Consider the following 16,510-nt stretch of genomic DNA (forward strand, 5'->3'; position numbering starts at 1 on the left):
TTTTGTCTTCATCTTTCTACATTAAACCTTGGGCACTTGGGAAATTATATCCAAGTGCTTAACAAAGGACTAAGTAAACAAATAAAACTTAATATATCTTAGAGGCTCCCAAGGGCAGATATTGATTGGTAGGGTGTGACTATACACATGGGACACACACAACCCCCTCCCTTATAAACCATTCTCATCAGAATGCTGTTTGCATTGGGAGTTGATAGACTCAGTCTTTTTTTTTTTTTTAATATTTTATTTAATTTTAATTTATGTCCATTTGTGTGGAAGTGTCAGATCTTGGAGTTACAGACAGTTGTGAGCTGCCATGTGGGTGCTGGGAATTGAACCCCGGGTCCTTTGGAAGAGCAGGCAGTGCTCTTAACCACTAAGCCATCTCTCCAGCCTACTATAGACTCAGTCTTAATGGAAGAACCATCTTCATGGTCAGGGAGCAGTTTCTCTTTACTTGCCACAACCTGAGTATGGTCCTAGCCAGGCTTCTTTCAACTTTACTAAACATTGATTGAATCATCGTAGAAGTGGTAAGTCATTAGTAAGGCCCTGCCTTCTCAGGTTGCACATTTTGTGCTTTGAAGAATATAATTATGCAGGTTGTGCCCTTTTGTTATGTATATCACCTATAAACATTTCTTTACTACTCTGATCTCCCTCTGGTTCCACCTCTGCTGGCCTAAGTGGGATAAAAGCAACGTCATGATGCTTCTAATGGGGTTATCAAAGCAAGGCTTTGCTAAGATGCCACACATCTTTTGAGAAAGTTACACCCTTTTCTTGCTCTTCCATTTCTGCCTGTGCACAATCAAGGTGCTACTGCTATCTCCTGTGAACCCAGTTTGCCAGTGACCCTCACCTGGCTGGCCATGTCCACTAGGCTGTGTCCTTTCTTTAAAGTAGCTTTATCTTGAGAGTTTTAAGCATTAGGTGTATGGTTCTATAAAAATAAGTTTATTTTGGTCATAAGACCAGAATAATCTTCAAGCTAGGATTTAGATTTGTTTGAAATACAATAATCTGGCAGGAGGTTGCCAGATATAATTGGAAATTATCTAAGATAAGAAAATTTGTTCAAAGAACTTGGCTTTTCACGTTTCTTTTGTTTATTTTTGTTTGGTTTTGGAGGGTTGGGGGGTTTTTTGTTTTTGGGGTTTTTTTGTTTGTTTGTTTGTTTTGTTTTGTTTGAGACATGGTTTCTCTGTGTAGCCTTGGCTATCCTGGACTCACTCTGTAGACCAGGCTGGCCTTGAACTCACAGTGATCCGCCTGCCTCTGCCTCCCGAGTGCTGAGATTAAAGGCATGCTCCACCACACCTGGCTCAGGCTTCTCAAGTTTTTAAAATTACATTGAGGAAGGAGGAAAAATGTGACCAAGCAATATGTTTTTAAAATATAATGAGGGGTTAGAAAAATGGCTCAGCGGTTAAGAACACTGGCAGCTCTTCCAAAGGACCTAGGTTCGAATCCCAGTACCCACACGGCAGCTCATAACTGTCTGTAATTCCAGTTCCAGGGGATCTGACACCCTCACACAGACATACATGAAGGCAGAACAGCAATATAAATAAAATTTTAAAAATAAAATTTTTGTCAATGAGGGTTACTGGTGGCCTTTTCTTGATGATTAAACAAATTCAGGATTAGTGTATGCTAGGCAAGCACTTTATCACTGAGAAGCAGTCCAGTCACCACAGTCTTTCCTAAAGCCTCACCAGGCAAAATAGGATCATCATCCAGTATGCAGGAAGTACAAATTATTTCAGTAGCCGCTTATACATATTTTTTGGGTTTGTTTTGTTTTGTTTCTCTGCATAGCTCTGGCTATCCTGGAACTCTCTGTAGACCAGGCTGGCCTTGAACTCAGAGATTTACCTGCCTCTGCCTTCTGCATGCTGGAATTAAATATATGTGCCACCACTGCCTGGCTATTACACATGTAATTAAAAGTCTCCAAACTGCCCTCAAACTCTCTATGTTGCTGGAATAACCTTGAACTTCAGGATCCTCCTGCCTCTCTGCCTCTGCTGAATTACAGGCACCATACTTAGTTTTATGCAGTGCTGAGGATCACTTTATGCATGGTTGGCAAGTCTACCAACTGTATTACATCTCCAACCTCAATGAATATAATTTTACTGTAGTTCACTGAAAATCAAGCATTTCCTCAGCCACTGTAGTTGTCCTTGAATTCCATGCATTAGTGAGTTGTGTCTGAAGTTGGGCTGTAGATGGGATTTAAGCACTTTATTCTCTACCTGCCTTTCTCACCAATAAGCCAGCTGTGTTTTACAGCATCTTTGGTAGGCCTGAGAATGTAGCCCAGTGGTAAAGCACATACCTGCGTGGATGAGGCTCAGAGTTCACCCCCAGCTGTGTGGTGTCTGTCCTGAATGGATCATGCCTCTCTGGAACAATGAACATTCATGTTCTTGTGGAACGAGAAATACTGGGAAGCCAAGGAGGCCCTCTGGCTGTGTGGTTTCCCTGAGGCACATTCCAGGAAGGCATTCCCTCCCTAGGCCCTTGCAGCCACTGCCAGCCTCTCCAGGTGCACCAGCATCAAAGCTGGAGGAACAAGCACTCCCAGTCAGGACATATCTAAACTCAAACTCCCCACAGGTACTGTTTGATATGCTGGATCCCAGGATGAAAGCAGAATAAAAGAAAGGGAGACTCCTTAATTCTTTTTCTGGGAATGGAATTTGTAGAAAACCTAGGGTACCACAGGGCCAGAAACACAAGCACCTACATAGAAGTCTGTGAGCTTTGGCCTTTTGCAGGGCATGGCTGTTCTGCAGCTGGAACTGAAAGAGAGACATTGACTTAAGATGCCGTGGTAGAGCACTTGCTTAGCATGAACAACGCCTGGGCTTGACTCTAACACTACCTAGAAGAAAAAGACTGAAACTTAACCGCAACAGCTTGTGATTGCTGCGTGAAGCAGGTTGTCCTCAGCTGACTTTCTGATTGTTCCGTCTCAATATGTTTTTAAGGAAGCTACCTATAGGACAAGGAAAATTCTGCAGCATTGTACCCATGATTCCAGGGTTTCTTAAGCTTCCAGTGTCTCTGAATTTTGACTCTCTGGTCCCAAGTTGAGAAGATTGGCTTAAAAAGCAACGGGATGACGCTGCCCTCTAGTGGTCTAGTAAAGTCTTTGGTCAAGCTTGCTGGTGCCTTTGGGTTTGTGCACCTGTCAGTACTGATCATTCCTGTGGAAAGAATTTGGGTTTATTCTCAAACACTTGAGCCCACAGTGACATGACCTCTGAGCACTGGCTGCAATAATTGCCCATCTTTTAGTGTGCTGGTTTTGGAATTTGTTTTGTCGTCGCCCTACCCTCCACCCCCACCCCCTTTTTTTTTTTTTAAGAGTGGCTGTGTCTGTTACAAGAGTGCAAGTCCTGAAAGCAAGGGTCTATCTCAGGGCTCCTCTTCCTTCTGCAGACTCACCTGTTGTTCACTTAGCTGCACATAAAATTAGAAGGTTCACTGAGGTGGAAAGGAATCTTTTCTCCCCGACTTCTCTTCTACAACAATTAAAAGGAAAAAAAAATTCTATCACTTCTAATTTGTTTCTAAGCCTTCCTGCTTTGTTCCTCTGACATCTAGTTTTCCAACTGGTGGGATCATCTGAGTCCCTCAGAGCTGACAGAACTCAGCTTCCTGGGCCTGCCTCCAGCCCCACTGAACCAGTCTCTGTGGCTCGAGCCAGGAAATCTGCTTTACAAACTTCCCAAGTGGTTTTTGATGTGCAGCCAGGCTTGGCAGCCAACTGCTCTAAATCCCCACTTATTATTTTTTATAATCCCCCCCAAGTCTCCAAAGGTCTTCAGTTTGTGTCACATGTTAAAAGTGATCATTTTGAGATTCATTCAGAAATAGTCATAAACATGTTATCCTCACTAGATGACATGGGAAAGAAGAAAGGACCACAAGAGACAAACCAAAAGCATTTACTCTGGTTGCCAGGGGAGTGTGTTTATAGCACAAAATACCAAAACCAGTACCTCTGAGCTGGTTGACAAGCTGCCCACCTTGTAGTCTTGTTTTCAGTGTTCTTGCTAGATGGGGGGGACAAGTTTCTGCGGTGATGAGTTGCTTACTTCCACTCATCCTAAGTCATCAGGTGCTCAGGGCAATAGGGCAAAGTAGGTGGTGGTGTCTCCTGTTTTGCAGGTGAGAATGCCGAGGCTGGGGGAAGAGGATCAACTTGCTCAGGGGCACAGACATTGCTTGCTGTCCAGTTCTGCATTCTGAAGCCAGGCCTGATTTATAAGGCCAATGTTGGCAGGGTCAGAGGACAGAGTTGCCAACCTGCTCTTTTTCACTCCACCAGGCCAAGAGAGCAGTTCAGCGGGGAGCCACTGCAGTTATCTTCGATGTATCTGAAAACCCTGAAGCCATCGACCAGGTAAACTGCCACCAAAACCAGTCCTACTGTTTGCCTAAGAGACATTTGCTTTGGTTATCTTTGGTTATCTGTTGTGATACCCTTGTCTCAGATCCTTTGCTCCTCTCTGCTGAAGTAATATGCCTGCATTTGAGTATCATACCTGAGAGAGGCATATAGAAAGTGATTATGGATCGGGGGTTAGGGATGAGGGGCATTTTCAGAGAGTCTCTGGGCTTTCAGCCAGCTCAGCCATCTTAAAACAAGTATAGCACCCTATCCTCCCCCTTCTGGAAACCCCAAGGCTATAATACATGAAGACTTCAAGGGTTTTCAAATGGGGATTTGCATTCTTTTCTACCTCATGGTGTGTGTGTGGGGGGGGGGGGGAGTTAAAGCTAGACCTTGCATGTACCAGACAAGCACTCTACCCCTGAGCTACATTCCAAACCCTCTCTTGTTTCTTAAAGTAAACATGTCTTTTAACCAGTACCCTCTCTTTTTTGTCAGCTAAACCAAGGCTCAGAAGACCCTCTCAAGAGGCCAGTGGTGTATGTGAAGGGTGCAGATGCCATCAAGCTGATGAACATTGTCAACAAGCAGAAAGTAGCTCGAGCAAGGATCCAGCACCTTCCTCCTCGGGTGAGTGGCCGCTTGTCTGTTGTCTTTCCGTGCTTTTGTTTCCTTTGAGCTTTGAGCTTTCAGCCCTCTTGTCCTGTCTTGAGAATGTTGCTATAGTATAGGTCCCTACAGATTAAGCTGAGCTATGGGACAGGAGGACAGAGAGGTCTTACCCATATGTCTTTATTTATAAAAAGCTTACAGAAATAGACATTGTGTGCTGTGAAGTCTCTGGTTTCTCCCACCTGGCATTGCGTCTTTACAGTCTATCCTTCTGAGAAAGCTGAAGGGCTGACACGCGTAGCACTTGGCTTCCTTTGGTTCCTTCCTTCCATCAGACCTACCGATGAGAAAAGGCCTGAACTCCCTTCTTCAGTCAGTAGGATGACTCACTTGAAACATCCTGACTCACAAATAAGAACAATAAGAACTACTGAGGCCTGGGACTGACACTGGTTGGTGACAAGAAGCAGCCAGATAGCTCTTCAGTGTGCTGAAGACATTACTGCTCACTGAGACTTGGTGACATCTTCCCCTCAGCCTCAAACTAAAGCATTCCAGAAGTCTGAGGCTGAACTGTTCTGTATAGGGTGACCCCACCTGTACCAAGTATCTGGGTAGCAAAATATCTCACTGGGGTCCTATTCTTACTAGCTGACTGCATGTTCTAAGCAAAGTAGCTTCAGGTGACAGAGGCAGTGTTCTGTGCAGAGAAGAGAAGGGCTGCCAGGTGCGCCTCCGTGGGTAGAGGACTTGCCCAGTACCCACAAACCCTGCGGTTCTTTCCCAGTACTGCATAAAACCACTGGTGGCACACAGTTGTGATCTCAGTACTTAGAAGATGGTGGTTGTAGAGTTAGAAATTCAGGATCATCTTCAGCTAAGTCAAGACTAGCCTAGAATAAATGTCGCCTTGCACACCCTACCCAACCCCAAGAAAAGAAACAAGGGAAATTTGCAGAACTGACTTGCTGGCTTCTTGTTAAAGGAAAAAGGAACTCTGGTAAACGTGAGTCATTGTAGTGGAAGCTGATGTTTGTTGAAGCAGTATACAATTTTCTAAGTTGTTGTAAACCATTAATTATATGGTTAGTGATCACTGTTCCCTCAAAACACAACACTCACTCCTTTGTCTGTAACTATGATTATTTGTGTTTATTCTCACTAGTTATACCAAACTTTGCACTGTTTCTAATGGGAGGCTGAACTCTACAAATGGCTTTCTCAGCTACTAGGAGACTTGAGGCCACTGTAGCTCCCCCACCCCCATCCTGGCCACATTAAAGGCACTGTGTGAATGTGAGCAGAACCCCCGGGCTGAGAGACCCTGTCCTCGTTCATCTAGTCCATTCCTGGCTGGAACTGACAGCCCATGTGCCCACAATCAGGCCAAAAAGAACATGGCTCATGACATTTGTGTTCTATTCTAGCAACCCACTGAGTACTTTGACATGGGGATTTTCCTGGCTTTCTTCGTTGTGGTCTCCTTGGTCTGCCTCATTCTCCTTGTCAAAATCAAGCTGAAGCAGCGTCGTAGTCAGGTAACCCTGGGAGCAACCTATGAACCCCATTGCTCTGTTGTTGATGAAAATTAGGGGAATGCAGTTTGTGGCACACACCTCTAATCCTAGCACTCGGGAGGCAGAGGGAGGTGGATCTCCGCGTTCGAGGGCAGCCTGGTCTACATAATGAGTTCCAGGACTGTTACACAGAGAAATCTTGTCTTGAAAAAAACAAAAAAGAAAAGAAAGTTAGGGGTCTGTCCAGCCTGCTTTCTATGGCACCCTATTTCAGTGACCTGAAGAATTACAAAGCCTGTTGAAAAGGACAGGCCTGCAAAGGCCTCAGCACTTGGGGTGTTCCACGCTAGCATTTTGAGAGAAATGTTTAAATAAACAGTTAAACTTTGGAGCTTTGGAGCATGAGACATTTGCTCCTCAGGTAGGTCTGGGGTTAGTAGAAATACAGACTGTCAGACCCCTAGGTCTTGTGATGAAGTTTGCCTCTGCAAGACCCTTCTTCTAGAGACTCTCCCCCTCCCCTCGGTTTTTCGAGACAGGGTTTCTCTGTGTAGCCTTGGCTGTCCTGGACTAGCTTTGTAGAACAGGCTGGCCTCGAACTCACAGCAATCCACGTGCCTCTGCCTCCCAAGTGCTGGGATTAAAGGCATGCGCCGCCACCACCATCCAGTGTAGTTTTTTGTTTGTTTCTTTATTTTATGTATATGAGTGCTCTGTTTGCATGTACACCTGCATGCCAAAAGAGGGCATTAGACTGATGTTGTGAGCCATCATGTGGTTCTGAGAATTGAACTGAAAGAGCAGACAGTGCTCTTAACCACTGATCCATCTCTCCAGCCCCCAATATCATGGGCACTCTTGGGTCTAGAAAGTACAGTGGCAGTACTAGTTTGGGCAGTTTCTCAAGAACCTGTGTGATTGACCTGAGTCAGACTAGTATTGTCTGTCCCAATGTGCTGAGTACCATGGCCCCAGGTGTGACTGCCACTGTTAATGTCTTCCAACACTGACCATTTTCTGCCATGCAGAATTCCATGAACAGGCTGGCCGTGCAGGCTCTGGAGAAGATGGAAACTAGAAAGTTCAACTCCAAGAGCAAGGGGCGCCGGGAAGGAAGTTGCGGGGCCCTGGATACGCTTAGCAGTGGCTCTACGTCCGACTGCGCCATCTGTCTGGAGAAGTACATTGATGGAGAGGTAGGCAGAAGCAGGGCCTGTCTTGGGTAGGGAGATGGTGTGCAGGCCTCGAGGTGCTGGGCTTCTAAAGGCCTTTCTCCTAAGGCAGATGGTCCAAGTACATGGTAGGCCAGGGTAGTGCCACATGCCAGTAGTTCTAGAACTTGAGAGGCTAATCAAAAGGACTGTAAATTTAAGGTCCTGGCTCAAAAACAAACAAACAAGCCACATGGTAAGACAGAAAATATGTAGATGTAAGAACAAGTTGCTTGCTTTACTTTGAAGAAGTGGTTAATAATGTGTTTACTTGAAAAAGTCAAAAGATTTGATGCCTTAGTTTGACTTGTAGCTCTTTGAAAGTTGCAAGAAAAGTGCCAGGAGCAGCATAGACCGTTCACGAAGAACCACCATCATTAGCATTTTTACATAGAACAACCAACCATCGTTAGCATTTTGCTGCCGCTGTGTCTGTCTCCAGGTAGATAGGCACATGCAGAGTGGAGAGCAAACTGCCTGAGAGCCTTAAACCTTGGGCAGCCCCTGTATGAGATCGACCCCGCTGGTGTGTAGTTTGCTGGGTACAAGTGTGTTTGCACACAGGCCTTTGAAATGATCCTCTTGCATAGACCACAGGTACACTGCTGGGGTCTAACTTAGCCCGGGCAGGTTCTTGGTTTGTGAACTTGGCAAGTGGCTTCATTCTGTGTCTGCACTTGTAATGCCAACCAGCATACTAGATGCTCACAAAGGCTATTTAGGGGAGAAGATGCAGGCATTCTAAAGCACTATGTTGGTTATTAATTTGAATATCATTGTGTAAGACTGGTGATAAAATAAAAGTAAAGCAATAAAAACAAGTCAAGAGGATGGTTTGGTTTGGGAAGCCCATCATATTCTCTCAAATAAGCTGCTTTCCTTAGAAACCAGATGGCCCCATCAAGTCCTTTCTACTTGACCTCGTTCAAGGGTACCTAGAAGCAACCATAATACAGTCTATTGGCTCTCAACCTTCCTAATGCTGTGTCCCTTTAATACAGCTCCTCATGTTGTGATAACCCTCGACCATAAGTTAATTTTCATTACTACTTTATAATTGGTTATTGTTATGTAACCAAATTATGTAATGTAAATATTTGTGTTCTCTGATGATCTGAGAACCACAGGTCTACACCAATATAGATGGCCTGAGGTGTTATTTACTCTCCCTACAAATCCCATGTTCCTAGCCTGAGGCCTTGGACTTAGGTGTGCCCAGTTCTGGGAAAGGAACCTGCTTCCTTATGTTCATGGTCCTTTAACCCTGAGGGCTGATTGGGGCAGGTGGGTTGGGCAGTTTCCTTCTCCCTGTGGACCCTGCTTCAAGAAATGAAACTAGCCCTTAGCTGGAGTTAGGAAGCCTTGACTTTCCATTCCCATAATAAATGCCTGCAGTAGTAAACAGATGAAGGGCAAAGGTTTGTTTTAACCTTTAACCATGAACTTGACCATAATTTTTTAGGCTTATAGGGAGGGAGGCAGCCTATCATGACAAGAACGTGTGATGGGTAGGAGTGGACTGGAGAGGTGCCTCAGCGGTTAGGAACACGTGCACCTTGGAGAGCGTCTGAGTTTCCATCACCCTCTTCCATTCTCCTCAGGCAACTACACTCACATGCACATACTCAGTACAGACATGCAAGCATACATACAAATATAATTAAAAGTAAGAATTAAGGCAGTCTCTTGCAAAGGAAGCCACGCTGCTTTGTAAGTCTGCCTATGTTTCTGAATTGCTCAGAAAAATGTACCTTCTCCTTTTCTTCTCTGTCTCTTTTCTGAGCATGCTGTCCTTCACACTGTAGACATCCTTGCTCTTTCCCCATGTTTCTGACCTCTCTGCCAGAGGGACTCAAGTGGCGTGACTCCTCTCTCTCCCTCTCCCTCTCCCTCTCCCTCTCCCTCTCCCTCTCCCTCTCCCTCTCCCTCTCCTCTCTTTCTGAGCAACTACTGAGATACACTGCTTGCCTGCCTAGGAGTTTCTTCTTTATCTCTCATAAAAATATCATCTAATTTTAAAATAAATAAATAAATCTTAAAAACTGCTTACCGGGAGGAGACCAAATGAGGAAGAAAAGAGCAGGTCCCAGCAGGCTCCCCTCCCTGGCACTGCCATGCTAGGAACACTTAGGGTCCATATTACAGCAGGCGGATACCAGCACAGTGCACAGGCTAATCTGTCCCCATGGACTCCGTTGAAGGAGGCCCATGTGTGGGGCTGAAGCAGCCCTCTCTGCAGTCCTTCCTTCAGGCCGTGTCCCCTCTCTCTCTTTGCAGGAACTTCGGGTCATCCCCTGTACTCACCGGTTCCACAGGAAGTGCGTGGATCCATGGCTGTTGCAGCACCACACCTGTCCCCACTGTCGGCACAACATCATAGGTAATTGTTACAGGCCTTGACAAGGGTGTGATGCATGCTGCAGGTTCAGGAGCAGGCTGAGCCGACACAGCATGGTCTTCTGGACCTGCAGCTGTGGGCATTGGGGTTTAGAAGTTCTCTGCACAACTCTAAGCAGAGCCTAGCCTTATGGATCACTGAGCAGCAAGTGACTGTGGCTCAGTAGTACACTGTCTGCCTAGCGTGTCCAAGGCCCGGGTGTGGCCCCAGTACTCCCTACCTCTAAAGAAAATAATACTGTGCTCAAATTTGAGTTGCCAGTTAAATAGGATCCTACCTGGGTATGATGATGTACACCTGTATACCCAGCACTTGGGTGATAGGGGCAGGAGTTCAAGGTCATCTTTAGCTTCATAGAAAGTTAGAGGCCAGGCTGGAGTACAACTCTGAGGAAGATAAAAAAACAACAAATCTCAGTATCCTAACCTGGTCTTCCTAGGCCCAAATCCCCCTGTCTCTTTAACAGATGACAGTACTATTGACTGCCCAGGCCTGGACTACAGAGTTGTTCCAGGGGCATAAGGGATGATGGATACGCAACAGCAGTGCTTGTAGCTGCACCATGTCACCTTTACAGGGTGACAGAAACTCTCATCTTTGTATTTGTTTTGCTCTCTGTAGACTCTGTGTGGGGAGATGGGAAAAGAGACAGGTCAGCTTCGGCCAGCTCAGCTGGACTTGGAGACAGCTTGCAGTGTGGCAGGGTCAAGCATAGACTTCCTGGTACATAGCTCCACTTGATGCTTCAGGCCCTGACCCGTTACCTTGTTTCCTCCACCTCTTCCAGAACAAAAGGGAAATCCAGGTGCTGTTTGTGTGGAAACCAGCAATCTTACACGTGGTCGGCAGCCGAGGGTGACCCTACCAGTTCATTACCCAGGCCGAGTACATAGGACCAATGCCATACCAGCCTACCCTACCAGGACAAGTATGGACTCCCATGGCAACCCTGTTACACTGCTGACTATGGACCGGCATGGGGAACAGAATCTCTATTCTCCACAGACTCCTACCTACATCCGTGGCTACCCACCCCTACACCTGGACCATACTCTGGCCCCTCACCGCTGCAGCCTGGAACACCGGGCCTACTCACCTGCCCATCCCTTCCGCAGGCCCAAGTTCAGCAGCCGCAGCTTCTCCAAGGCAGCTTGCTTCTCCCAGTATGAGACCATGTACCAACACTACTACTTCCAGGGTCTCAGCTACCCAGAGCAGGAGGGCCAGCCAGTACCTAGCCTCACACCCAGGGGCCAATCCCGTGCCTTCCCAGCAAGTGGTGGCAGTAGTCTGCTCTTCCCCACCGTTGTGCACATGGCCCCTCCTGCCCACATAGAGAGCGGGAGCACATCCAGCTTCAGCTGCTACCATGGGCACCGTTCTGTTTGTAGTGGCTACCTGGCTGACTGCCCCGGCAGTGACAGCAGCAGCAACAGCTCTGGCCAGTGCCGCTGTTCCTCTAGTGACTCCGTAGTGGACTGCACAGAAGTCAGCAACCAAGGTGTGTATGGGAGCTGTTCCACCTTCCGCAGCTCCCTCAGCAGCGACTATGACCCCTTCATCTACCGCAGCAGGGGGCCTGCTGTGCACCTTGAGGGCTCCCCACCACCAGAGGAGCTCCCAGCAGCACACGGTCAAGGTGCTGGGCGGGGTGAGCCATGGCTAGGCCCTGCCTCTCCCTCAGGGGACCAGCTGTCCACCTGCAGCCTGGAGATGAACTACAGCAGCAACTCCTCGCTGGAACCCAGAGGGCCCAACAGCTCTACCTCAGAAGTGGGGCTCGAGGTTTCTCCTGGGGCCGCCCTGGACCTCAGGAGGACCTGGAAAGGGGGTCCAGAGGGACCATCATGTGCTTGCTGCTTCGAGCCCCAGCCTTCCACTCTGGGCTCTGGAACAGGAACAACTGCAGGTGGCAACACCTTATTCCTGGGTCCCCGGCTCCTCGAGGACTGCAACCCTACAAGTGGGGAGCCACAAACAGGGAGTTCCCAGGGCCTGTACGGCCTTCACTCAGACCATTTTCCAAGGACAGATGGGGTAAAATATGAGGGCCTGCCCTGCTGCTTCTATGAAGAGAAGCAGGTGGCCCGCAGTGCTGGCAGAGGCAATGGCTGCTACACTGAGGACTATTCGGTGAGTGTGCAGTACACACTCACGGAAGAACCTCCACCCAGCTGCTACACAGGGGCTCGGGACCTGAGCCAGCGTATCCCCATTATTCCAGAGGACGTAGACTGTGACTTGGGTTTACCCCAAGACTGCCAAGGGATGCACAGCCACAGCCCCTGGGGTGGGACTCTGGGCTTGGACGTCCCCCGACTCCACTGGAGTCTGGGGACAACTCGGGAAGAAGAACAGGCTCCATGCTACCAAGCTGAGGTGCAGCCCGGCTGCTCTCCAGAGGAGGCGGATGCTTCCAGGGCTAGCCTCTCCAGTGCCCCCCAGGACACTCAGGAGTCCCATGCCCTGGCTGCTGAGGCTTCAGGTGAGAGCAGATGACAGTAGGTATTTGTATAGGCGTCCTCTTCTCAGGCCTTTTTTGTTTGGTTTCCTCTGTGCCCTTGGCATCTGTTCCTGATGACTTTCCAACATTGCTTCTCAACCCCCCATCCTCAAACCCTCTATCCACGATGGTGGCATCTCTTCCCCTCAGATGCTTCACCCCCCCCCCCAAAAGCATACCTCAGTTTTACCAACTATTCTGCATCTCCTATGATCCCCTTAGTCTATCCCTGTGCCTAGTAAAGAGCAGAGTCCTCCTGACAGACCTCCTGCGCTTGCCTGCCATCCTGCTTGGGGTGCCTCAGTCACAGTCCTTACGCAAGAAATGCTATGGCGACTTGCCATTTTTAAGATGTCTTTTGCTGTATGTTTTTGTTTTTGTTTTGTTTTGTTTTGGGGGCAGGGTTTCTCTATGTAGACCAGGCTGGCCTTGAACTCAGATCTCCCTGCTTCTGCCTTCTGAGTGCTGGGATTAAAGATGTTCACTAACACCACCCAGCATAAGATATCTTCTAAACGGAGCTCCTCTCTTTGCTCCAGCCTCTGTCCTGTCCCATAGCATGTCAGGTTCATTTCTGTCTCCAGCCCTTTCCTCAGTTCTCAGCTACGCAGCCTTCCTCTCCTCATCAGTACCACGCTCACTCTCTGTCTTCCCCTCGAGCCAGGCACCTCACGGGAAGGTCTGTGATCTGCGAGGGGTCTGCTCTGCTCTTTCTGTGTCACTGGGAATTCACAAATCTCATTTCTACATTTTGCTTTCATGGCATCTTAGGGCTTCCAGAAGGCTCTGTATAGCCAAACAAGAGAGACCTGACCCCACCCCACCCCCACGCCCCAGAGACAACTGTGTTCTCTGCATAGACTTGAGTTTCTCAAGAAAGGAGCTGTTGCTGCCCCTTCTTCCCCTTTATCATGCGCATAGTCCACCCGCCGTTGTGAACTATCACGTCCAAGAGCCCCAGAGAGGATAGGGATGGATGCCCAAGGCCCTAACCTCATACATATTGCCCAAAGCCTGCTGTGCCAGCTCTCTCCACACCCTCCATGACTGTTCTCCCTCTCTCCCAGGACCAGGATCTGGCCCAGGCATTGGTACCGGAGCTTGAGCTCAGAAGGAACTCTTATGTAGAAATTGTGAACGTACGGAGACTTCAGAGTCTTGCTTCCTTCAAAACTACTACACACACACACACACACACACACACACACACACACACACACACTTACTTTAGCTTTGACAAACATAAATGTGGTGATAAAGAGAGCCCTCCTCAACCCAAAATGTGAGCCACCTGTGGCATCCCTTCCCCATTAACAAACCAACAGACAAAATCTCTTGAGTCTTTTGCCTCTTTAATAATGTGTTGTTCTGTTTTGTAATGTGTGCTTGGGTTTCTGAGGTGTGTGGGATTGAGTTCTCTGCTTTTTTTTCTAAGATATTATATGTAAATGTAAAAAGTTATTTAAATATATATATTTTAAAGAACCCTAACCACCAACTTTTGTTGAAAAAGAAAAACTCACTGCTGCATTAAATGAACCACATCATGTGTGGAAACTGTCGTCTCCCTGGAGGGACCTCAGGCCTTTGAAAAGCTCAGGGCTACACCTGCCTTACTGAAAATGAACCAGAGACTTGAAGTCAAAAGCTAGTTGATATGGGTACAAACTCTGAGGAGCAGTACAGAGCTGCCTCTTCCTTTTTCCCTTTTTGAGGCAAATCTGGACTTCGGGGCTTCTGGGAACCCACAGCTCTCCTACCCCCCCCCCCCCACCTGTAGGCAGCAGTGGGAACTGCTAGGAACAGGAAGGTGTCAGTGTGCTGGGGCCAGCCTGCCCATTCTCTTCTCTTCCTTTGGGTCATCATCCCAAGTGTGATAGAGCTCAGTCTATCCCAGCAGAGCCTGTGATGTGACCAGCCTCGTCCTTACTAGGCTCTCTTGCACTTGGACCACTGGGCAGTGAAGAGAAGCTCGCCCTCACTGTCAGCCTTGGAGTCTTCTTTAAAATCATTTCGGGCTTCATGCGATCAGTTGCAGAGGTGATTTGAATAGGGTGTGCAGGACAGGCACCCAGGAGGAATGTTGCTTTGTGGCCTTGGCGTCCTGTGGGACTGGAGGAACAAGCTTTCCTCTCACCCAACAGCAGTGCACCACCCCTTGAAGAAAGGCATGCTGGGGCACACCTGTGCCCATGGGTCTTGGGCAGCCACACCCCTCATCTGTTGCCCCCTTAGGTTGCCTTCCTGAGGTAGGGGTGGGGTACAAGTGCTTGAAACCAAGCTCCATTTGAACCAATCTCACATCCCCAGAAACAGCTTTGGGGCTCTTGAAGCCTCTGCCAGGTGGCTGCAGCCACTCTTCCCGCCAGCAGGTGTCTGTCTGCCTGATGCACCATTACGTACTGATTCTCCAGGAGACAGACTATCAGGTAGTTCAGACCTAAAGGGTAGGCTTTTGTATATTTTTTTCCAGCCTCTTTTTAAAGAGAGGGAGGTTTTTTATTTGTGGTTTGTTGTTTTGTTTTGGTTGTTTTTGTTGTTGTTGTTTTTAAGATGTTTTGGTTGTTTTTTAAAGGGAGAGAGAATCTATTTAAAACTACTTCAGGGATTGTAATCCTTTTTGTTCAATATAGTTCTTGTTCTTAAAAATATTTTCATTTCCTTAGAGGAAACTAATTGGCTTGGCCCTGGGTTCACTAACTCTTCTGCTCACTTTTATTCCTTCATTTAGCAGATGTCTTTTGCCATTGAGTTGGGCCCAGGGTGTCTGAAGGCTCAGTACAGAATGGGGACCACCTGGGTTGCCAGAGACAGAAACGTCCCCTCGTCCAGGCAGGCTCCCAGGCAGTCATCCCAAGGCCCCGGGTGCACATTTTTGAGATGATCAGAATACTTTAAAACCCCATCCTAAGATGAGGGCATTTACTTAGTTCTATCCAGAATCTGACAGAAGTCCCCACATCAGATGATCCAGCCTTTTGCCCTTTAGGAAGTGGCCATGGTGAAATTTGTCCTTCCGCCCAGCGCTGGGGGCTGGTCCCTTGAGGGATCCTCCTCCGGGCTGTGCCCAGTGCACCTGTTGGTGAGGGTGTGAGAAGGCCTAGACCGATGGCACATGACCAGGGCTGCCTTTATTTCTGGGGCCAGGAGTAGCAGCTGCTGAGAACAACAGCTTGCCTTACTGTGCAGGGGCAATGGGGACACAGCTTTTAACAGGACTGCAAAGTGCAGCTTCTCACTGTTGACGTGTTTGTTGTTTCTAGTTTTGCTTTGTTTTTAGTGTCTGTGTGTGCATGTCTCTCCCTTGACTGAGACAGACCCCAGAAAGGCTTACCTTTGCTCTACCCGGCTAGAAAACCATTTTTCAGTACTCTTAAACAATGCATAAATGAGTAGAGAATTTGAATGCCACTGGAAAAAGTCAAATAAACAAGTACAGCTCTCCTTTGAAAGAATGTTATCGGCAGGTGACAAGCACTTGTAATTGTTGTAGCTTGGGGTAGTAGAAATGAAAGATTTAGAAACAATTATAATTTTTGTGTTGCTTCATCAGACCAGAATAAAGCCACCTATCAGCTATCTTAAGTCATTATTTAAATCAACAGAAATAATGTCTGTGGCTCTAATACCAGTGACAAGTACACTTTGGGGAAGGGGGAAATAAATGCTAATAGTGTGTGGTAATTGTATAGCCATGGACAAGGAGCACCCCACTTTTCCCCCGGAGAACCTCTATACCATCTAAGTGTGTAATAGAAAATTGAACTTGATATCAGCCCTGGGTGTAAAACAGCCATATCAACTCAAATTCTAGATCAGATAAAAATAAAAATGGAAGTTTAGGCATTCTGATCC

The 16,510-nt window shown here is 47.5% G+C and overlaps 1 protein-coding gene across 2 annotated transcripts in view; it reads left to right on the forward strand.

Moving 5' to 3' along the window:
• Window positions 1–13,986, forward strand: part of ZNRF3 (zinc and ring finger 3) — a gene marked incomplete at its 5' end in the record, with an annotated part of 153,709 nt that extends 139,723 nt beyond the window's left edge. For both annotated transcript variants that reach the window (XM_084798692.1, XM_084798693.1), the window contains 6 exons: window positions 4,349–4,423; window positions 4,913–5,044; window positions 6,454–6,564; window positions 7,572–7,739; window positions 10,032–10,134; window positions 10,940–13,986. In XM_084798692.1, coding sequence (XP_084654818.1) covers window positions 4,349–4,423; window positions 4,913–5,044; window positions 6,454–6,564; window positions 7,572–7,739; window positions 10,032–10,134; window positions 10,940–12,651 — 2,301 coding nt within the window. In that variant the 3' untranslated portion in view covers window positions 12,652–13,986. The remainder of the gene's footprint in view (window positions 1–4,348; window positions 4,424–4,912; window positions 5,045–6,453; window positions 6,565–7,571; window positions 7,740–10,031; window positions 10,135–10,939) is intronic.
• Between the last annotated feature and the right edge of the window lie 2,524 nt (window positions 13,987–16,510).

This window comes from Acomys minous, assembly GCF_964271855.1.
Source record: "Acomys minous genome assembly, chromosome: 10".
NCBI classification, from domain to species: domain Eukaryota; kingdom Metazoa; phylum Chordata; class Mammalia; order Rodentia; family Muridae; genus Acomys; species Acomys minous.